The 24,586-nt window shown below is 28.4% G+C and overlaps 2 protein-coding genes across 2 annotated transcripts in view; one reads left to right on the forward strand and one right to left on the reverse strand.

Annotated features, from left to right (window-relative positions):
- The window catches only part of LOC118193051 (tyrosine-protein phosphatase non-receptor type 5-like), a 66,334-nt gene extending 54,442 nt beyond the window's left edge, over positions 1-11,892 (forward strand). The window contains exons 13-15 of the mRNA XM_085811890.1: positions 846-1,009; positions 1,138-1,251; positions 2,651-11,892. Coding sequence (XP_085668016.1) covers positions 846-1,009; positions 1,138-1,251; positions 2,651-2,744 — 372 coding nt within the window. The 3' untranslated portion in view covers positions 2,745-11,892. The remainder of the gene's footprint in view (positions 1-845; positions 1,010-1,137; positions 1,252-2,650) is intronic.
- Positions 11,893-11,927: 35 nt separating this feature from the next.
- LOC118194242 (lysoplasmalogenase TMEM86A) overlaps positions 11,928-24,586 on the reverse strand; it is a 30,761-nt gene continuing 18,102 nt past the window's right edge. The window contains exons 3-4 of the transcript XR_015039809.1: positions 12,596-12,789; positions 11,928-12,069 (exon numbers count right to left, since the gene is read on the reverse strand). The gene's annotated coding sequence lies outside the window, so the exon portion shown is untranslated. The remainder of the gene's footprint in view (positions 12,070-12,595; positions 12,790-24,586) is intronic.

The following is a 24,586-nucleotide window of genomic DNA, read 5'->3' on the forward strand; positions in this document are numbered from 1 at the left end:
TATTAGTACAGCATTTATAGAACTGCATTTGACATATTAATTTGTTATGCAAAATACGTATATTTCTTATTAGTGATAAGTTGTAAGGATCATTTTGGGAATTTTCACAGATTTTTGGCAGACTAATAAAAGAGTCTTTCTGCTAATCTTACTTACATTTTATATCATCATCAAAATATAAATACCACCTGCAGATTTTTTAGAAATGGAAACATAACGAAGTTATGAAGTATTGAATGTAAGAATTAGAGATAATGAATTAAAAAATTCTTGTAATGCAAGATAAAAATCAAATGTTTGAAAATATAAGATGGAAGAGAAATCTTCATATATAAGTAAATTGAATCTATAGCTACACATGGAAAAATCTACATCATAAGGTTAAATTTGCTGTAATTATGTATTTTTTCCTTTTTGTTTTCTCACTTAAAAAAATATTTAATTTCCACTCCCTTTTAAAATATGAACATTTTATTTTATGCTATGAAGATGAACACATTATGAACTTAAATACTGGAATTAAAACTTTGTTTTTAGGTCAGCATTTGTTTAACAAGCATGTTAAAACTGTTGCCTCTATATTACATTTTACCTCTTGCTGATGTCGTTCTTTTGAGATTGTTTATATTATAGTGCATACTTTGAAAATTATTAACTAATCATTACTCTTTTTGTTTGTTTTGTTAATACAGAATTTACAAATTTGTATTAAATTTTAGAATCGTCTATGAAATTTTTCTTTTTTTTTGGGGGGGGGGTCATCATTTTCTCATTTTAAATTGATTTTTACAAATGCAGAATAACAATATGTTTAATTTTTTAATTTTTTTATGGGTTATTTGTAGAGAGGAAGTGAAACACATACTGTCCATCATTTCTGGTATACTGCTTGGCCAGATCATAAAACTCCTGAGACTGCAAAACAGCTTCTTGCCATGGCTTTAGAAGTTGAAGCTTTAAGACATGACAATTCTGGAGCAATTAAAGGGCCAATGGTTGTTCACTGCAGGTAAATAAAATATAAAAATAAATCTTATATTTTAGAATCTGGATTGATATTTAACCGTAACTGCTTGTAAATTGGATTTAACCAATATATGTTGTAACAATATATTAACCCCCATATTTTTTTAACAGTGCTGGCATTGGTAGAACTGGCTGTTTTATTGCAGCAAGTATTGGGATTCAGCAGCTTTTGGAAGAAAATATGATTGATGTCTTAGGAATTGTTTGTTCTTTGAGATTAGACAGGTATCTTGGTTGCATATTTCTTTTTAAAATTATAAGTAAAACTTGCAAAATGCTTGGCTAAATTTTTCTAAAAATGGACATGTGCCTGATCACTTCTGAAAGTGGAAATGTGGGGTTTTTTATTTATTTATTTATTTATTTTATTTTATTTTTATTTATTTATTTATTTATTTCAAGTTTTTCATTGTGTTTCTTTTCCATTTGAGCAGTAAAATTGTTAGAAAAAATTATGTTTTTTCAGGCCAATCTATTCGAGATCACAATAAATATAGAAAGTGAATGTTTTTAATTATTAAAATATACAATTTGCATAATGTTGTTACAAAAAATGTAATTTTAACACTACAAGCTGAAACATCTATGATGAAATCGTGTAACTTTTTATTCTTTAGTTATTGAGATTTTTAATATATAGGAATAAATTTCAATTTATATGCCTCCTAGCTGTATATAGCTGCTCTGTTATGAACAGAAATTTGATTTATTTCCTTTATTTTTATATGAGGATATTTGAGGAATATAAGTACTTTAGAGTGAGCATAAAGAAAAGAAATGAACTATAGTATATATATATATCTACAAAGATAGTAACTGTAAATATAATAAATTTAATAATATAAACAGTTTCAAATTTAACTATAAACAATTCATAATTTTAAAGCAATGTAACTTTAAACACTATAACTATAAACTGTTCATAGTTTCATAGCAGTATAACAAACTGTATGTATATGTAACTTTCGTATAGTTTGTAGTTTCACATAGTTATAACCTATATAATGAAATTAGTAGTAGAAGATGAAACCATGTTTGAATGGCAAATATTTTAGAAGAAAAACATATATAGAGAGAGAATGATGATACATTTGATAGCTTATAAATTGCAGTAATTAAATAGAGAGGTACCTGTAGTTATTTATTTAATTTTTATTGTTTTCTAATTCATTTACATTTCAAATGTTTATTATATATATTTTAAAATGTATATATTTTAAATATTATGTAATATTGTTTTGATTCTGAATATTGATGATATGTATTTCATGAACAATTCTACGTTTGCACTGATTTAATATTTTTTGTAATGGATTATGATTTCCTTTCTGTATTAGTATGCATTTTTATTTTGTAATTTTGAATTAATCTTTATAAATTTTTTTGGCATTCTGGTTTGTTTTTCTTTGAATACATTAGAGATGAAAATCAGTACCTTGAAAGCTTTTTGACCTTCATAATACAATTCCAAGTACTGCATAGTAGTATAGTTAATGAATTTATAAAATTTACTTCTTCATGATTTTTCCAGTAAGATTGTGTGATACTTCTTAGATATGAATGTTACACATACATTCAGCTTATTGAATATAATATATTTATACTTAAATATTCTTAATTTTAGAGGAGGAATGGTACAAACTGCTGAGCAGTATGAATTTGTACATCAAGCTTTATGCATATTTGAGTCTACATTGCCTGAAGAATCTGGTGATTGAGATGTTCAGCTGAGCTCAAGTTTGATTCATACATAAATTGTGGAGTTGTGGTTGATGTATTACTTGTGTTTCAGTATGTGTGAAAGATGGTTATTATGCATTTGTTAGCCCAGGAGATGTTGTATGCTGGTGTAATTTATCTCTGAAACACAGGCTTGTTTCAGTCAGTCTTAACGCACACAATGCTGTTTGTTGAAGGTTGTTAAATGTGCCACTTTTATATGCATTAGATAAAAGATAACACTATTGAGTGTTCATTAAATGTAAAACAGTTTATTCATATTAATGCATTTTCTCTTAAATTAAGCATTTTAAATTTAATGTTTAAGATATTGTATCATAGTCTGGTTGTATGAAATGTTTTATCTGTTGGAAAATTACAGTATAATGAATGTTGAAATCTGTGATTTGTCTTGTCAGTGTCATATTGTTGACTTTTTTTGCCATTTAATTTTCTAAAATGCCAAGAAAATAAATAAATAAATAAAATCTGCGTAGAATGCATTTTTAATTAGCTTGAATATAATATTAGAAGTTAACATGTATTATCATATTTTAATTTTCAGCTTTGTGTGTTTATCATAATTTTGTTTAATAATATGTTCTCTTGTTGTTTTATTTTGTTTTATGAAAACTTTATGGATGATTTCATAAATGCAAATTTCCTTAAATCCTTTGATTGTAATTTGTTATATAAAAATGACTTTTCATTGTAATTTTTTATAGTATTATGTAATTTTTGAATCTGTAGAACTACTTTTAACATTATCTGGTGTTTTTCTGAAAAATATGTTTGGGGCATTAGGTAAGCATGTAAATAAATATTTTTGTATGTTATTCTGAAGAACTTAAGGTACAGTTTTTGACATATTTTTCTGTAGTACAGTTTTCTGTTAGTTTGACAGTTTAGTACTTTTGTAAACAGTTTGATGTATTTATCATATGTGCGTAAAAGAATGATTTCATGTTTGTTCAAGTTTATCTTGTTAAAAATATAATAAAATCACCTTCATTTAAATTTGAGGATTTGATTAATATTCTAAAAAATTAGCTAAGAACCAATTTTTTAAAGCAAACATGCAAAAGAAAAGTTTGCTCTTTTATACTGAATATTAAATGTAATTGATATCATAGACTTCTGTAATTAGTAAAATCAAGAAATTATAATATTTCAATAAAGTAGCTTAATTTTTAATAAAGAAATTGTGGTTAAAATTCAGTATTGGTTTGTTGAACAATATCTTTCTTGCAAATATTTTTAGAATAGAGTGGATTATGATATATCAAGTCTATTTACATTAGCCTTCTTCGTGGAGGACGTTTTTAGGAAAAGTGCAAAAATTTAAGTATATTTGCATAACTTTTCTTTATGCGAAGTTGTTGGTTTTTAATGACTGGTATTCTGATTTTTGAAAATTTCTGCATCATATCCATTTGATATCTTCATTGGATATTTCTCATGTCATATTTTACAAATATGATTTTCAAAATGCTCAGTTATATATATTTAGTTTCATCTCATAAATTAATTTTTAATTTGGAAACTGAATTGTAAAGTAGTTGTGGAAATTGTGGCCTGTTGTATTTTGTTGCACTCTTTCCTTGTATATCATATAGCAGTTCGTTAAAATCATTTTTTTTGCCTGAAGTTGTGATTACTTTCATGTTAATGCATTATTGTATTCTATAAATTTCAAAGAATCTGAAAATTTTTGTTGCTTTACACAGTATTTAATTTTATTTCAAGTAAGTATTAATATTAGATTTTGAGTAAGTTTGTACTGGACTTTTTCAAAAATTGCTCTGTTTTGTATTCTTTTTACAAATTCTTTTTCTCTGTTTTCGTAAGCAGTTTAGTGTGGTTATAATATTTATTTGCTTACCAATATCTTAAACAGATTATTTTTATTATTTATTTATATTTCAAATTTTAAAAGATATATGTATAAATAAATAATCAATATTTATTATATGTATATATTAAATATTTAAAATTATTTGGATCGTTTTAAAATTTACTTATTAATTATAATTACAGTCTGCTAAGCATAAATTAAAATATAGGCCTTAACATATTTAGTACTGTCCTTTCTTTAGAAATACACGTTAACTGAATTCTTCGTGAATCCAACTAATGTGCTATATCTTAAAGCTGTTTCTATACAACAGGTTGGAAAACTTTTTTTGGAAAGGCCAGATTGTGAAAATTTTAGGCTTTGCAGGCAAAAAAAGTTCTTATGGGAAGTTATATTTTTAGATAATATTTATTCGCATTCTGACCCTTACCAAAATATATATATTTTTTCATTTATTACATATTATAGAACAAGTTAAATTTTGTTCTAATACCATAAAATGAATTGTTTTTTTCGGAGATAATATTTCATCCTATTGGAGGTCTTATCATTAGTATTGATTGCAAATGGTCATCTGATTGATAATGATCTGTAGTGCAACTTTACATACTTCATTTTTGAAAATGCTCTTTCACGTTGGTAAGTATTCTCAAATGCAGATATAAATTCCCGTGCATTAAATTTTAATTTACCATTTTTATCTGCTGAAAGATAATTATAGAATTATACTAGATTCATTTTTTTAAACATCATTTTTAGCATATTTGCAGATCAGTCACTTTGAACTGCAGGTCTGATAAAAGCTCATACTTGTCTTTTGCATTTGCATCTGAAAAACACTGTTATAACTATAATCTGCAGTTCAGAAAATATATCCACTGCAAATTTGGGGGGGGGGGATGGAGATTTTGCTAATAAATATTGTTACATCATGGAAAGTGATCAAACTTTGTTAATGTGATTTGTATTTCAAACAGTGCAAATTTTGAGTTGAAAATCTCATTAAACTTTTCCATTGTGACCCATTAAACTACTTTATGGTAGAGCAAATCAGGATGTATGGTTTTGATTTCTAATAAAAAATCATGAAGCTGATGATGATTGCATCCCGAATAAAATTATTTGTTGACACGGTTCAATAATGCATGACAGATTGAAGTGTTTCCTGCAGAGAGTTTGCTGGTGAATAAGATAGTGAATTTCCAGAAGATTTTAGTCCTTAGTTTGTTCTCAGTTTTTTAGCATATGGCATCAAAAATATGTCCAACTAATCCTTTACCTATTCCACTCATATATTTACCACCATTGGTTCTGACACATTTCTGTCCATTGCAAATTGTATGGTGTTAGCATTTCCTTGACTTTCTTAAAGATACCTTAGATTTAATTACATGCAGGCTCATAGATACTAATTCTTCAGTCTCCTGAAATTCAGTATTGATTCCTCAAATAAAAGCAACACTTGGGTAGTATCAGTAATGTCTGTCAACTCAGAGCAGTTGAGCCATTGAAAAGCACTACAATTTTTTTTCCTTGTCTTGTGACTTTATGTGGCTTCCAGTGTCCTCAATTCTCCTAACACTTATTCTCACTAAAAGATTGGCAGATTGAAACAAATCCATTTTCTGTGGCCATATTTCTTCAGCTACCATAAGCAATTTGATTTAATTAATTCACCATTGATAAATGGTCTTTCTTTTGTAGCTGATAAGTATTGGTAAGCTGACTTCGATTACTACTGCATTATCATTTTTTACTTTTGCAAATAAATTGTGCTGTGATGAAGCATTCTGTTCCAAACTTTTCAATTTCAGCAATCGTTCATCTTTTGCAACTCTTGAATATTGTGTCACATGCTTAGCTTCATAATAATAATGTACTATACTTTTTTCACACAACTATTCCGTCATTACATCATAAACATAATACTTCGTCATGTAATTCTATGACAAAATAATTGACACTCTGTTCTACTGTAAAAGCATGACATTTGAAGCATAAGTCCATTTTTTTCATCCTCAAATTGATGACTACCAGCAGTTTAGAGCACGTAATTGCATTTACTTAATTTTTTTTCTTGTAAAAAGTATTATATAGACTAAAACAGGTGGTGGGCCGTAGTTTGCCGACCACTGCTTAACGGAATTCACTAATTTATTGTTAAGCATTTTTTTAAAAAGTTCTTCATATTTTTTGAGGAGATTATAATATGATAAGAATTTTTAAATATAAATGCTAACTTTGTAATAGTAAGAAACTTTTTTAAAGAAATCGATCAAAATCTGTTATCTCCTGTGTGAAGCCTATACATTATATTGGGAATGGAATTATTCTACGTTCGCAGTTTCACCATCAATGCACATTTTTCTTTACATGATTGTATTATTTTAAGTTAATTTAGTTTAATAATTTTGTGTACCTGTTGTATATTTAAGAGGTATTTTTCTTTATATGCCTATATTATATCTTACAATATTATATTCTTTAGTTTATTTAATTTAATAATTTTGTTTACTATTGTATACTTCTGGCTGTCTTAAATTTTAAAAGAAAAAGAACCTTTTGCCATTAAACACGTCTTCTGGAATTTCTGCAATATTACCTAGCATTAGTGACTTTTTCCCCAGAGAAGAATTTATTTGGAAGGGTTTTCTCAGTGTGATAATTAGGTGTACTGTATGTTTATAATAGTGTTACAGTAAAAACAGTAGGTCATCAATGCATAAAAGACAGTGGTAAAAAAATTTTTCAAAATCGCAATATCTCAAAAAACGGCTTCGATCGAAATATAGAATAGGAGTATAATATGGCAAGGTATAATAGTCATGAAAAAAAAAAAATAATAATATGTCTTGATGGCAAAAAGTCCTAGGCCTCATTATAGTATGTAACCACCGAAAGTCTAAATACAATTTAAGTTGTGACCAAGAATTTTATAAAACTGTTTTATAGCAAAAATTTAAATAGTGTTCAGTTTACTTTGACTAAATATTTATGTTTATGCAAACACACACATATATAGAGAAATTAATAGTTTAAACGTATTTAATTGAAAACTATTGATATTGCGCAAAATGAATGGAAATATAATAGAATAAGATTTATGCTTCAAGGTGTTTGATTTTTTTCTTCATCTTTTGTAGTTTATCACTTTTAGTAGATATATATTCTATTGCATTTTACATGTGCATATTGCATGTATATATATCATCAGATGGTTCACATTTTCCCTGTTAAATCTTATTATGTTGCATAACAGTGTGTAACATTTAGGTTTTCACTTCTAGCAGAACATAAAGACTGATTTAATATTTATTATTTTTAACATTTCAAGTTCTCCCTTTTTTTTTAAGTTTGCTTAAAATTGTTTCTTAGCTTATGAACATAAATATCTTTTAAAGTACTTCTGTGTATGCTATTTTAACCAAGGCCAATCATATTGCCTTGTTATTTATTTATTTATTGTAGTTGTTGGTTATATTATGTGCTGAGTATCTTATTTAATTATTTATGTCACTTATATTATATTCATGCAATTTATTCTATGTATACCTATGCATTCAAATAGCAAAATTTAATAATAATCCTGTAAAAGTAATGTTACAAGTATAATTGTTGATGTAGTTATTCCTTTTATATATTAGCTTCATATAAAATGTATTTTAGGATAACCTTATTAGTTGTGGAATGAAGTCTGGGAGTGTACTTGCTGTCAAATAGCATGTAAGATCATGATTCAATTTCCTATTTTAGCTGAAATATTTTCTTGTTTAAAACTTTATTGTCAAGCATATTTTATTCACTGACTGGTCATAAAAAATTATATTTGCTTATCATGCATGTGTATAAATATATTCTGTGTACACTAAAACACATTAATTTCTGGGTACATCAAATCATTTAAATTTTACTTGGTAATCTAGTGTTCTGTGTTTACACATAATCTAGTAAGCAGAAAATATTTTATGTGTAAATGGATTCGGAATCAGGAATCATCTTCATGATATGTAAACAGATTACCTATATTCCAGAATTCTCATAATCAACTCATTAGCTGCATAATTATGATAAACTGATTTGTATATTGAATATATTTTCAGTTTGTATGCATTTGTTAGAGTAAAATGTCAAATGTTTCATATTTGCCAGGAATTTTAGTTCATAATTTTAAAATATTATATCAAAAAAACATTATGTAATAATGAAATATTTTGATTAAGAAAAACATTCTCAAATAAAAGGAAAATGTAAGTTTTTGCATAAATGCTGAATTAAATTATATTATAAATATTATTATTTTTAAAGTAGAGCCTACTAATAGAATTAAGCTGAAAACTACCAAAATAAAATAGAAAGTGACAGAATACATAATCAGTTATCATATACATATTTTCTAAATGTGAAATATGTAAGCCACAGACATCATTTATAATTTTCTGTTTATTTTTCAAAGACTGAATCTATGTAATAAATATTTCAGAAAGATAAACAGTCTGTTTTTTAGCCAAACCTGTGAATAGTAATTCTGTCAGGCTTCCCCTCCCTCTAGTCTGAATTCAGTGTGTTGTCATTTAAGAAATGAATTTTCTGTCTGTTTTTTAGCCAAACCTGTGAATAGTAATTCTGTCAGGCTTCCCCTCCCTCTAGTCTGAATTCAGTGTGTTGTCATTTAAGAAATGAATTTTCTGTTTGTCGTTTAAGATATTATAAAATTTGTTAAAATGCATAAGATTTATTCAAGTTGTGGGTCTAGAAAGCTTTTCGCATTTATTGATATATTTTATCTGGGGCCAAATATTTTAGTACAAGCTGAAAATATTTTATGTGTATTGCATTTCAGAACTTTAACATAAAAAGTATCTTGTCTGTTACAATGTTGAGCTGTTATTTGTATTCTGCATATTTCTCTTGTTCATGTTGCTTCAACCTCTAAATACTGTTTGTAGTATTTATGAAGTTTATTTCTTTCTTCTTTAAATGAGTTGCAGTGTGTCAGTATATTTGTGCCAGATAGTTTTTTCATGAAATTTGTTGCACTGCATATTTGTAAATAAGAAATCATCTGAAAGATTAATGTAAATAATCAATTTCCAGTTAAATGTACTATTATTATAATTTAATTTGATGGTATACTTTATAGTTACTAAATAAATATAAGTATCCATTTATGACTATCAGGTAATTTTTTTTTATAAACAGATTTGCAGTAGTAATAATTCATATTACACCTTTTTTAGAGTGAAATTACCATATTGCTTTGATTTAAAGACACATGTTTTTCCTGTATAAATTTTGCTAAAACAGGATATGTTAGCATAGCAGATTTTTCCAAAATACTAATTTAAGTAATACTGGTGGTGTCAATAATCCGAAAATATTTGGCTGATGTATTTGAGATTCTTTTTTAATTTGTTTTATTTACTTAGAAATAAGTCCATCCCCCTCTTTTGTTGGTGGTACTGAAATCAAGAATTGTGTCCTAGGAGTAAAAAAATAAAGTAGTTACACTAGATTGTTGATTAGGATACATTGATACTCTGATATTTATGCTCCAGTTAATTGGGTGACATCATAAGTTAAGTTTAATTTTAAAATTTAAGAAGCTAGAAAAAGTCAATTTTTATTGGTTACGTAATATGAATATGGCAGAGCATACAATGGCTGTTTATGCCTTCATGAAGAACATGAACTGGCTTGTATTCATGCATATGGAAAAACCTATGAAAATCAAAATGTAGCCAAACCTTTGCCTGTGTTTGACCCAGGTTAAACTACCAGTATTCAGTTGTTTTAATTATTCTGCCACTGGTGGAACTCAGTTTTATTGGAATGAAATTATTTGCATTCGATTCTGATTAATTCAAATGCCTCAATACCATACTATTTTGGTTGTAATCAATGCAATTGAATGAATTTTAAATTTAAAAATTGAAAATATGAAGCTAAAATTATTTATTTAAGTTACATACATTTAAGATTAAAGTAGATAATTTTGTTTAATAATAATTTTTAATTGATTTTTCATTTCAATCTTCCTTTACTATTAACATATGTAATAATCTATTTAAGTATTATTTTAAGAAAATGTTTGATATTTAAACATTTAACTTACATATCAAATGTGCACATATTTATTTGTCTACACTGTTCCTAACAGTTCATGGTTAAAAAATTTGTATGATGCACTTGTGCACAGTGAGAGTGACTTATTGTGAACAAAATTAGTATAAGCATCTTCTAATGATATGTGGACTACTTTCATTGTTATTTTTTGGCATGAAAGAAGTCATTACTTATTAGTACATTTCTGACATTCTTTGAAGGTTAGTGGTTCATGTAAAATGTGTCATCATTTTCTGTATTTTTTATGTTTTTATAGAATGTTCTGTAAAATTTCATCTTTAGAATCTTCACTTTTGTTGTAGTGTTCAGCATTATTGCTAATAACTTCATTTATTTATATTGATTTTAATTCTGAAAAAGTACTTAGACCTTGTTCTTGGTTTCTTCTTGTATTTCCATGGATGAATCTTTAAGAAACGTAAAACGTAAACATTTTTAAAAATAGTCCTTTGTTATTTTATACTCTAAAAATGAAAGGTTTAAATGGTAAATTTTTAATCTGTGTGTATATGTTATTTTTTAAATGTTAAATGAAAAAATACCTTTTCTTTAATACCTTTTTTGATTTTTTTTAAAAAATTAAGATTCATCCAAAATAAATGACTATCTTAATTGTATATGTTTTATCCATAAATATTAATTTGCTTTTTAATGAACATATATTTTTAATATGTAAAAATATTTATGTTTTACCTGTATATTTTCAGATTTATTTTTAAACTAAATACCTGTTTACAAATTATTTCTTCTTTAGTATGCATTTAAAATTGGAAAAGAAAAAGTGTTATTTTAATTGTCTTACATTATGCAGTAGAACCCTGTTTTTCCAAATTAATCAAATTAATTGAAGTCAACCAGTTTTTACTGCTTATGGTGAGGCTTCTTTTTGTTTTATTAAAATCAGATTAGGGAATAATATGCCTTATGTATATATATTCAACCAAAATCTTGTAGATGAAGTTAGAAAAACAGATAATAAACATTAATACAGTAATGAGCATGTACAAAGAATATGTTTTTAAGATATTTATGTTTCCTTTTTCAGAAATATTCTAGAATACTGACAGTGTAAATGCAAACTTTGGCTTTATATGTCACTGAATATATGGATACGTGATAATCATCTGGACAAACTGTTCCACAGTTCACATTTTACACACACACACACACACACACACAGAGGAAAAAAAAAAAAAAAAAAAAATTATATTTCACACAGATTTATATTTCTGGTGAACAGAATACAAATTAGTTTAGGCAGCTACTTCTTCAAAACATTTCACGCTCAGGTATTCAAAACACGAAGCCAAGGGTGAAAAAGGCTCTGGAGCATTCTCAAAGTCATCCTGCAAGCATGTTAACTTGAGTTACTATCAGTTACAACTAATAACATGAAATAACAAAGAAATTACAAACAATAAATTATATTAAAAATATAAAATCAGGTCAGTAATAGCTATGCATTGTCTTTATTTTAATGAGTCAAAGAATAGAAGTACAATATTATGAATATTATATTTTAATTCAAAAATAAAGCGAGAAAAGGGTAAAAAAAAACCCTGTAAAAATACAAATAATTTAAGATTACAATTAAGGACTAAATGTATATAATCAGTTATGCCATCAGTGAGCTGTTTTTGAAACATAAACTTCAGGAACAGTAACTGAAATTATGTAATATTAAAAAAAGTATGACATTAACCAACTGAGCCTAATTTCCCTAACGGACTGACGTCCACGTATGTGGACCTATACACATTTCAATGCATTGCCACAAAAAATAACTGAGGAACAAACAACAACGTTAAACAAAAGCTCTAACCTAAATAGCTCTAAATATTCACTTTAAACATTAATTAAATTATTACTTACGTTTTCGAAGACTTTTCGACGGCGCCATTTTTGCAAAACAATCCACTTGCAGCTTTGATTTCTTCAAAAGTATGCACCTGTGCTGCCATCCATTGGTAAAATGAAAAGCTGAAACATTCCTGTATGCAGTAATCTAGCTGCAATTGAGTAAAAGTGTACTGGAATATTTCCAGCATCGCAAAATTGATGTGGACCTGTGGAGTCAAGAGGATATATAAAGAATGAATAATTCATAGGAGGAAGATCAGTTTTTAAAAAAAATTTGGTTATGTTCAAATTCATCTTTTCGATATTTCCCTTGTTGTCTTGGTTAAGCAAGGTTTTACTAAACATTTTATTTAAGTAAATTAGTTTGAAAAGTTAATTATGTAAAAATATAAATATTTCTTTGTTGCTAATGGTCTATTTCTCTAATAACTTGTATTTAATTGTGCTGTTTTTAAGTATGAAAATTCAGTCTTCTTTGAATAGTAGTTTTGAATCATTTTTTCTTTAGTCCCCGAGATGAAGTTTAGCATTCAATAGGTAAGATGTATAATGTGCATGAAATGATTTTTTGTCTATTTATCCAAATCTTATAGTAACCTTACGATAGAAGCTTTCAGTATCATTAAGAGTATTAAATTTGAATGTGCGAGTTTTGAGAAAAGCTGCATAACACTGTAATCTTAACATGATAGCATTTGGATGCTGTACAGATACAGACATTTAACATTTTTTTTTAATACCCTAATATTTGTTTATTATTACAGTACAGTCAAAAGTCGTTAATCCGGACTCGTCGGGACTTCGGCGATTCCGGATTATTGATTTTTCCGGATTATAGATCATCAGTTTAAATCTGGTAAGATGGCATGCAGAAATTACAAAATTAAAAATATGAAACCGTAATTTATGAAATAACGAACAATTATGATCTAAAGGGTATCAAAATTTACAAAAAGAAAAAGCTTAATATTTATTTGTTTACTTTATTAAACATTTCCTTCAATGTAAGTTGCTTCGTTTCATGTGATAATACTTTCTCTTTAATTCTATTAAACAGACATAATTTCTTGTTTAGTTACAAAGTTCCGCTGTTCAAGTCCTATAATTGCTGTGTTGAGAATACCGACTAATTTGTCAATCGAAATGTTTTCGTTTTCAATAACCTCTGGGTCACTTTCTTCACTATCGGAAGCGAATTATAACGACGAGGAACTTGATTTAAATCATATCAAAGACGGAGTATATCGAGATGAAATACTACACTTAGTACGGAATTATAAACCAAATAAAATAAAACATCTGCTCTGAAGATAAGGATAGTGCTGACAGATCAACTTCCAATCGGCCTCGTGAAATTGATAAACAGATTTCGGATTTCAAAACATACTTTCGCTTTGTAGATACAAATTACATATTAGTAAATATATATCGGAAATTCTATTTGACATAATCTTTCTAATCTATCATAATCTAATAATGACGTTTCTGCACCCCCTCCTCTGCCGCAGAGCAGCGTGAAATTGATAAACAGATTTCGGATTTCAAAACATACTTTCGCTTTGTAGTAAATATATATCGGAAATTCTATTTGACATAATCGAAAGTTCAAGCTTACTTTTATAAAATTGCTCTAACAGTCTGCAAAAAGTAATAAGCCGGATCCAATTCGAAGATTAAGGAACAACGCAATCTGCAACATTAACTGAATTAGATAACTTTAGCTTAGCGTATAACTCCGTTACACATTAAACGCGCATGTGCACAAACATATTCGCAGCTGTAAGGGTCTTATGCACTCTCGTAAACGCCTGTGCGCATGCGTGAACGCGACACATGCGCAGAAAGTTTGTAGCTTTGAGGTCCGAATTATGGGTGTCCGAATTAACGACTTTTGACTGTATAAATGTATAAAGTGCATTTTCCATCGTCTATGATATATTTACTGTTAAAGGCAAATTGCAATAATCTTTGCCATTTCATTCTATGTATTCAGTGCTTTCAATATTTTTACCATTTCAATCTCATATTCGCTCTACAAAAAGTATTTTGTTCAAAATATATATTTGCTCATAACTTGAAATACAGAATTATGTCATGTCAGTGTGTAATGTTAAATTTTGCAATGGTTGTTGATAACCTATCAAATGTGCATTTTCCGAAAAATAAAAAAAAAAAAAATAAATAAATAAAAAAAAAAACCTTTTATATAGAAAATATACTGTTTCTCCATTACTGTATATTTTTAATCTTCTTCCACAAACTTAGTTAATGAAATGCCTCTGATAAATAATAAATATGTCAACTTCTTTTAACATTTTTAACTAAGCATGTTCTTTCACATTGTTCATTCAAAAATTTTAAAACCTCTTTTAATAAAAAATGGATGGAGAGGTGGTTATCAAAATAACGGAAACCTCTAGATTTATAAGAAATTCTTTATTATGGCATAGGACCATCTTTGGCATGTAATACAGCTTGGATTCGCTTAGAATCAAATCATACAAGTGCTGAATAATGTGTAGAGGAATACTGTACCACTCTTCGTGGAGATACTGGTGAAATATATTCATTCTGGATTGAATGCTCTAAAACAGATCATAATGGTTCCATTATATTGAGGCCGAGGGACTGTGCATACAAGGGAGATTTTTCATTTCATCCTCGTGTTCATCCTGGAAAATTCCATCTGTTGCATGAAACAAAGTTTGCATCATAGGATGGACTCAGCTAAAACTTCTCTATACTGAGAAAACCACAACATGGCTACTCATACCATGATGGATCCACCTCTATGCTTGACAGTTGGAAAGAAAGAATCACGATCATATTCTTCTGCAGGTGTCCTCCAAATGTGCATCCATTCTTCTGTAGAGAAAAGTGTGAAAGATGTTACATCTGATCATATAACAGTCTTTCACTTATCAATCAACCAGGTTTTGTGGTTGTGGCACAACTTTAGATGATGTTTGGCATTAACATGCGAGACACATGGCTTAGGAATTGTTGCTCTGCCATAAATATTCTGTTTACGAAGGTACCTCCTAACTGTAATTATTGACACTGGAGAACACAGATGCTGATTGAGTTCTGCAGTCACTTTGGCTGCAGTTGTTTCGTTTTTTAGACATTACAATCCGCTTCTCAATACCCGTTGATCTCTTTCACTCAGCTTCTCCTTCCATCCACTATTTTGCTTTGCCGAGCTTCTCTTGCCATGCTGTGTGTACGCTGTCATGACTGTAGACACTATAACACTAGAAATGCATAAATAGCTAGGATATTTCAGTCACAGTTGCTTTAGCTCTGCTTCATACTATGATATATACTTCTATTATTTAAAGGGCTCACCAGCGGCCGAGCGGTAAAGTCGCTGAACACTGGTAGTTCGGTCCGAGGTTCGAATCCCGCGAACGGGCTGGCTGCATGGGCGTTTTCGTGGTTTTCCCCATGTGTAACGTGTATACGAGCCAGTTTCCCTTAGATAGTCCTCCACGAAGGCATCCCTCCCCTTAGGCAGATAGCCCTAGTGTGCTTTGCCGTAATTAAATACACCATCTATTATTTTTAAAAAAAAAAAAAAAAACTGGTTGCTGGGATTATATTTTACTGCTTATGAAATACATTTTCAAATGTCACTTTTATTCACAGGTGTTTTCATTATTTTGATAACTACTTGTATTTTTGAAAACATTAACCTTATTTAATAGACAGTTTATGAAAATTCTTATCAATATGAGCTTTCACTTAAAGACAATTTTTTTTTTATTTGTACATGTGAGTGTAATAGATGCTATTGTCTATAAACTACTTCATACAGTATTCCTATATGGGATGAAGTCTTGAAATTCTGTTGCTAATGATAAAGTCATCGCATAGCTACTAACTCTCCTGGCAAATCACCAAATCTTCCAGTTTTTAATTTTTAGCTTTTACTGAGGAAAATATTTCCCAGCAATAAGTGAATTTTTTTAAAAATAAAACCTAATTCATATTAAAAAAATACTGAAAGAATAAATGATTATCTTTAAAAAAAAAAAAGGTTTGTCATTCAAGTTTAAGAAAACTGTATAATTAACCTTAAGGTGAACCTTTCCAAATGAAAAAAATAATAATAATCGAGATAATAGACTAATTTACACTCGCATAAAATGAGTGTAAATTCATTCACAAAATGTGTTTTCTTATATTACCTAGCTACTACTTTCTTATATTAACGCACTAATACCTACTACTACTTTCTTATATTAAGGCAGTCTCTCTAACATGAGAGACACAGGCAACTGAATAAAAATACCTTCAATTTAGAATTACTAATATGTTTAATTTGTATAGAATACATGCTATATTGATCATTTGCCATCCAGATGGGATAGGCCCACCAGCGGCCGAGCGGTAAAGATGCTGAACACTGGTAGCTCGGTCAGAGGTTCGAATCCTGCTAACGGGCTGGCTGCATTGGCGTTTCCGTGGTTTTCCCCATGAGCCAGTTTTCCTTGGAAAGTCCTCCACGAAGGCATCCCTTCCTTTAGGCAGATAGCCCTCGTGTGCCTTGCCGCAATTGAATAATCCAATCCAGATGGGATAGCGATTAGTCACACTAACTGCTATACCGAAGGATCTGGGTTTGAATTCTAGAGAAGGCATGGATGTTTGTAAGCATATAGTGTTTAAAAAGCAAAGGGTCACTCAAAAGAGATGGAAAGCCAAAATCTTTTCAAGAGATTGCTGGTAGGGGAAGAGACCCTTGGACCACTCCCCAAAGTGTTCTCACTCAAAATTCTAATTAGGATAAGGCCCAGCAATATTTAATATTACTACATGGATGCACAAGTGCTGGCTTTGCATCCACCTAAACCTTTACCAATCATTCTAGAGCTCTGAAAATACTGAGCCAGGTCTAATACTAGAAGTTGTCTAGGCTTCATTAATATCAAAACAATTTACATGTATGTTTCTCCCTAGATATGAAATAATTTTGCTTGAATTTTCAAGTACCTTATAATAAATTAGATAGCCATGAATTATCCGTCGAATATTATATAAATCCGATATGATCATCTAAAATGTACAGTATATCAAATTGTGTAACTTCTTTGTATGATAAACCAGTTATTTGAACATTGTTTTTTTGTACAGTTTTCTCAATGTGATAAATTAGGTAACCTACTATATTCTCTTATAAGTATTAATTCACCAAAAATACTCAATATTTTAATATTTATTTATACATACAGTGAAACCTTCGTCCACCGATTTAATTCATTCCTGAAAGCCGTTTGTAAACCATAACAATTTTCCCTATACAAATTCTTATTATGGCATAGGACAGATGCTGATTGAGTTCTGCAGTCACTTTGGCTGCAGTTGTTTCGTTTTTTAGACATTACAATCCGCTTCTCAATACCCGTTGATCTCTTTCACTCAGCTTCTCCTTCCATCCACTATTTTGCTTTGCCGAGCTTCTCTTGCCATGCTGTGTGTACGCTGTCATGACTGTAGACACTATAACACTAGAAATGCATAAATAGCTAGGATATTTCAGTCACAGTTGCTTCAGCTCTGCTTCATACTATGATATATACTTCTATTATTTAAAGGGCTCACCAGCGGCCGAGCGGTAAAGTCGCTGAACACTGGTAGTTCAGTCCGAGGTTCGAATCCCGCGAACGGGCTGGCTGCATGGGCGTTTTCGTGGTTTTCCCCATGTGTAACGTGTATACGAGCCAGTTTCCCTTAGAAAGTCCTCCACGAAGGCATCCCTCCCCTTAGGCAGATAGCCCTAGTGTGCTTTGCCGTAATTAAATACACCATCTATTATTTTAAAAAAAAAAAAAAAAAACTGGTTGCTGGAATTATATTTTACTGCTTATGAAATACATTTTCAAATGTCACTTTTATTCACAGGTGTTTTCATTATTTTGATAACTACTTGTATTTTTGAAAACATTAACCTTATTTAATAGACAGTTTATGAAAATTCTTATCAATATGAGCTTTCACTTAAAGACAATTTTTTTTTTATTTGTACATGTGAGTGTAATAGATGCTATTGTCTATAAACTACTTCATACAGTATTAAAGTTAGAAAATTTTTTTTTTTTTTTTTTTTTTTTTTTTTTTTTGGTAAATATAAACACAATATTAAACTGACTTTACTGTGTGAAGGAGAGTGGACAGTATTAAGAAGAAATGAGGAGGAGACTATTGTTAAGGTGTGAAATTCTTTTCTATAAAAACATGAGATAACTGTCTTTAAGGTGCATCTTTTTTTTTTTTTTTTTTTTTTTTTTTTTTTTTACCTTTTCTTTGTATATATGTATGTACCATTTGACTCTAATTGAGACTCAGTGAGTCTCTTTTTTATTCGAAGCTTGTCCATTGTCATTTATTGTTCCCCATGTTTTAACATGTTCACTGCATAAACTAATTAAATAGATTCATTCACATGTATCAAGATCTTAACCACACTATGCTTTTGTTTTCTGTTGTTTTGTTATTTGAGTATAGATTAACAGATTCTTTTTAGTAGCTAATAAATTGACATGACTACACTCAAAGTTGGCATATGAAATATTTTTCTCCCTATGGTAGTTACAAAACAGCTCAGAACTAGATAAACAATACTCACTATTTTTGTGTATGCACACAAAACTCCTCATCTGCAACATATTATTTTCCATTAGTCTTGCACAAGTCATTAAAAAAGAATTTGTATTAAAAGGCCAACTGCATTGCAACTCTCCCTTTTTCTTCCGTCTTCCCTTCTGCTTCCAGACGCTTGTGTCGCCTTGCTGTTATACATGTAGAGTTTACTTTTCTAATTTTCATCCTTTAAGTTTTTTGGTTTATGCATCTATCATTCTGACTATGCAATCAAGTAGCCTTCAAGTTATGATGCAGAGAACCACTGCCAATCCATTGCAATTTACTTCTCTTTTAAGTCATCGTACTACAATAATAACACAAGTTTATTGCATATATATATGTGTGTGTGTGTGTATGAATCAAAATGCTAATTTTAATTTACTATATTACCTTAATTCTGTGTTTTAGTTTGGATATTTACCTTCTCTATTCTTTTCATTATGTTGATGGTTCAGAGAATTTGCAAACTGAAATTCAAACCACCAATATAGAAAGTTTTAACAGCCAGTGAATAAATTGCAAATAAAAACCTTTCTCTGTTTAAATTAGGCCTCCATCTTGAAATATGTCACTTATGTTTCTCTTGCTAATAAGCCAGCTGCTTATGCTCTCATCAAAATTATATTTAAAAAATGAAAGGGTATAGAGGAAAAATGTTTGGCTAATAACGAATAAAAAAAAGCATTCTAATCCAGCTATGACTGCAAGTTTCATCATTCTATTATGCATGTACAGGATGCCAACTTCTCTACATATTATTTTATTATATATATTTTATTTAACATAATTACTGATGTTATTCCCTTTACAGAGTATATTAAAAGTTGTGGCTTTTGAGTATTGTTATAATGAATGTAAAATATATTAATGATTTAAGAAATTCAATAATTTTGATAAAATTGTTGATGGGTAATATAATTAAAACATCAATACAGAAAAGTAATTTGAAACTATGGTAAATAATTGTTAAAATTCATGACTAATTTTTTAGAGCATGGGTTCTCAACCTAGTTTCAGGGAAGAATGCAGTCAGCCTTTTATGTATTGAGTTATGTATTTTTTGGAATGGGAGGAGGATTGATCCTCTAGCAATGGTGAAAAGAATGCATGGAGCAAAAAAGAATGAGAACCCCTGGTATAGAGCATGCTGAGGGAGTATTGTTTCAGAAGCAGAAGCCTATTTTTACTTCTGTGTAATTATTCCTTTTACCTTCATACAAGAAAAAGTTTAAAGTTCTTACTTATGATTGAGTAATATATTTTTATTAAAACTTTTTTTTAACATTGAATGTATTAGTACAGTTCTCAAAGACCAGTTACCTTGGAAAGGAATGGAGGATTTTACAAATAATTGCCAAGCACTGTTTTAACCACTGATACAATAACATTCAATCTACTATTTTCTGTATGCCCAGTTGATGAAAATGTAATTTTGAAATACTGCGGGACTACCAGTTTTGTGTAACATAAGGAAATCAGAAATGAAAACAATGAAACCATAATTTCAGTAAGGTATTTCAATACTTATATTTAAATGTAATACATAAATACAAAAATCAGGATTATAAATTTTTGATATGATAGTAAAAATTAATAATGGATATATAAAATTTTTATATTTGTGATATTCAGTGAGAACAGAAATTTTATCTGAAAAATTGATTGAGGACTTTTTTAAATTGGACTGAAATACTAAATTTTAATAGAACTCTAAAAATTATCAAAATTTATATTTTGCAATTACGTAATTTTTAGCCCAGAAGAACTATTAATTTCAAAATGGCATATTGTGTTGATTCACTTTTCAGACTGTTGCCATCAAACATTATCGGCATGTATTATATTTAAAGAAAATAAATAATGAAGAATCTGCATGAATGTTTCTCGCACTGTGAAGAAACAAAAGTACCTAGAGCCATTAAATTTTGAATAATGTAGTCTTCCAACCGAACATGGGCACTTGGAAACCCGAATTTTGAATTCTGAATTTTTTTTATTCTCTATTTAAAATTTTGTATATCTTTAACGAATTTTTAATCAACAAATTCAACGATTTCAAAGCAAGAAATGGCAACACTGTATTGAAAAAAAAAAAAAAAAAATTCTATCTCCAGGGTGCTAGACTGTGTATTGAAAATTCTAAAGATATGCTCTTTTTAATTTATTTTGTGATATTGCTGTTGAATTAAATTTTATGATTTAAGTGAAAAGAACATGATATTTAATAAATAAATGTAACACACAAAACGTTAAAAAAAGCCTCTTGAGCACAATATAAAAACTGAAAACTTTCTGATTTTTTTTAACTAAATTCAAAATTTCATGATATATTTTCCAAATTATATCAGTTTTACTTTCCAATGCTTTAGTACCTTTTCTCTAAAAACCTTTTCTCTTTGAAGGGAGGAAATATGTAAGGTAAGGAAAAAAAATGAGAGCAAAATACTAATTTTAATTTACTGTAATATTTTAATTTGTTTAAGTTTGGATATTTCCCCTTTCCATGATGTTGATGATGCAGATAATTTGCATACTAAAATTCAAACTACAGTGTACTCTGAATTCCCCCTATATGGTGGTGCCCATGCAGGATTCTCAACACTTATGCTCAAGAGTGTATGAAAAACAAATATGTCCAAGCACGCTCCAAAAACCATTGACTTGTGTCTTTAGTTTCAACAATTACCTCATACAATTTGTTTTGCATGTTCACTTTTTAAGAAAAACACATAAAATATGTATGAAAATTGGTAGTTTGGATTATCTGTGTCTTTCAATTATACATGATCTGCTTATTTGGCACTAGCTCAAATCATCAATAGTACAATATTGAAAACTTTTAACAATGAAGGTATTGCAAACCAAACCTTTCTACTTTTGAACTAGATCTGCATTTTGAAATACATCAATGTTCACTTATGTTTCTCTTGCTAACAAGAGACTCTAACTGCTGCTTCTGCTCTTCTCAAAAGTACATTTCAAAACTGTAACAGTACTGATGTGTGGCTAACAAGGAATATAAGAAATATTCTAATCCAACTATTACCGCAAGTTTCATCCTACTATTATGCATCTATAATGTATCTACACGATGCCAACACTTTTCTGCATATATATATATATTAATTACTGATATTATTCTCTTTTTAACAATGTTTCTTTAAATCTGATTTTAGAACTATATTCACCATCTTAATTATGTGAAATTATTTTTCAATAAATATAAATTATTTATACCACCTTTCACTCTAAAAAGTAAAATGAGAATAAAAGAGTACAAAAACCTGTACAATAATTCTTTAAGATTATAAATAAGTATAAAATATAGTAATTTTTTTTATAAATTATATATTTATGGTTGCTTAGAAATATAAATTTGAAATTAAAATAGCTTGGCAGTTTTATTTCATCTGTTTAGAAATGTAAATATAAATTATGTACTTAATGAGGTTAAACCATCAAAGTTTTCTCTGAAATTTTATTCTGAAAGTTATTTTTCTTAGAATTCATTTGGACTAGAGAATATATATACCATGACAATGTAACAAGTCTAAAATTTTTGATTACACATTAATATATTTGAAATATTCATGCAATAAAACAAATTATTTTTAAATGAATAGCAAAGGGCAATTGACATAATTACATCAGTTATTTTCAAACATCTAAATCTATGGTTTACATACAATATGTACATATATACATAAAATGAAGTGCTATCGATGAAATATATAATAAAGAAGATTACAGATTTTTTTGGAATAAAAAGGAAGATGAAAATCCTACTGACAAAATGGCAGTTTTTAATATTTCATATAAAAATATTTTGGTGAAATCAAAAGAAAAATATTTATTGCATTTAAAAACTTCATGATATTTTATATATTTTATTTACATTACAAACTGGTGGTTCTTGAAAAAATGAAAATTTTTCTCAAAGCATATGGTTTAATAGTTAGATAAAACTACCACATATAAAATTTAATATATATAGTCATTCAAACCAGTAAATATGCAGTTTACATTAAATGTAGCATAGACCATATAACAAATGACAAGAAAAAAAAATCTGCCACACGATTTGCAGCCATAATTTATCATTACACTAGATATTTGTTGTATGTGAAACAATTATAAACTAAATTTTATAGCTTCTTTAGATACAGAATATTTTATAAAATAATAATAATAACACTAAAATGTAAGAAAGCAACCTTGCATTGCATTAAAAAATTTTACACTTACTATGCTACTGGACATTTCAAATTAAACTATGGAGTTACTGATATAAGCAAGCTGCTGAAATTACTAGAAAAACTAATGAAAGTATATAATTATCTACCTAAACATAAATGTTTTAAAACCGATTTTCTGTCTCATACGTAATAGAGTAAAAGTATTCAGTTATTTACAATGCATTGAAGTTACATTAAGGTAACATTATTCAGGTGATATCTTGTAATGAATTTATATTTGCTTGTACAATAGCTATAACTATAACCATTTGTTATTACATATTTCTTAAGTAAATCATCATTATTAGTAATAGTATTTGGTGTGTGTCAATACAGAGCAATTACATATATGAAGAAGTGATTTTAGCAAATTTGCTTAATTTTCTAGAAAAATGAATATTTATAACCAATATAATCAACAGAACTACCATAGTTAAAAAAATTTTTTTAAGTCCAACTAAATTTTTTCCAGAGATATTAAAATTTAATGTTAACTTTTCTTGGACAATTTCTTGATATGCCAAAATTCTCCAGTTCAGTAAATTTAAATTTTTCTGAATGATGTTCAAATCATTTTTGATATTTTTCTTTCTTAATAAGATGAAATCAGTTTTAATCCTCTAACAACTGATGCATCAATTAAGGATTCCTTATATTTAAAGTAATCTGACTCCTGCAGTTTTCTGGTTCATTTAGAGAGTCCCCAAACAACCACATTATTGTTTTAATTAGTATTTAAAAATGATTTCAAATTATGGATTCCTTATATTTAAAGTAATCTGAATCCTGCAGTTTTCTGGTTCATTTAGAGAGTCCCCAAACAATCTCATTATTGTTTTAATTAGTATTTAAAAATGACTTCAAAGATTATGTTTTATAAATGAAGTCTATATTTATAGTATTTTGAATTTAGAAAAACAAAGTTGCCAGATATTCTGCATTTTCAGGTTGTGTTTTAAAGTATTAATATATCTTCTGTAAGAAACGAAACATTTTTAAATATGTTCTTGCTCTCCTGCTATGTTCATGTTTTTACATACACATCTATAATCAAAATGAAAAAGTATTACCTAGATGCATAGAAATGATTCTATTAATTTTCATAATTTTTAGGTGGATATAT

The sequence above is a fragment of the Stegodyphus dumicola genome, chromosome 2 (genome assembly GCF_044657685.1).
Source record: "Stegodyphus dumicola isolate Sdum_Otavi_A_Nest chromosome 2, ASM4465768v1".
Classification (NCBI taxonomy): domain Eukaryota; kingdom Metazoa; phylum Arthropoda; class Arachnida; order Araneae; family Eresidae; genus Stegodyphus; species Stegodyphus dumicola.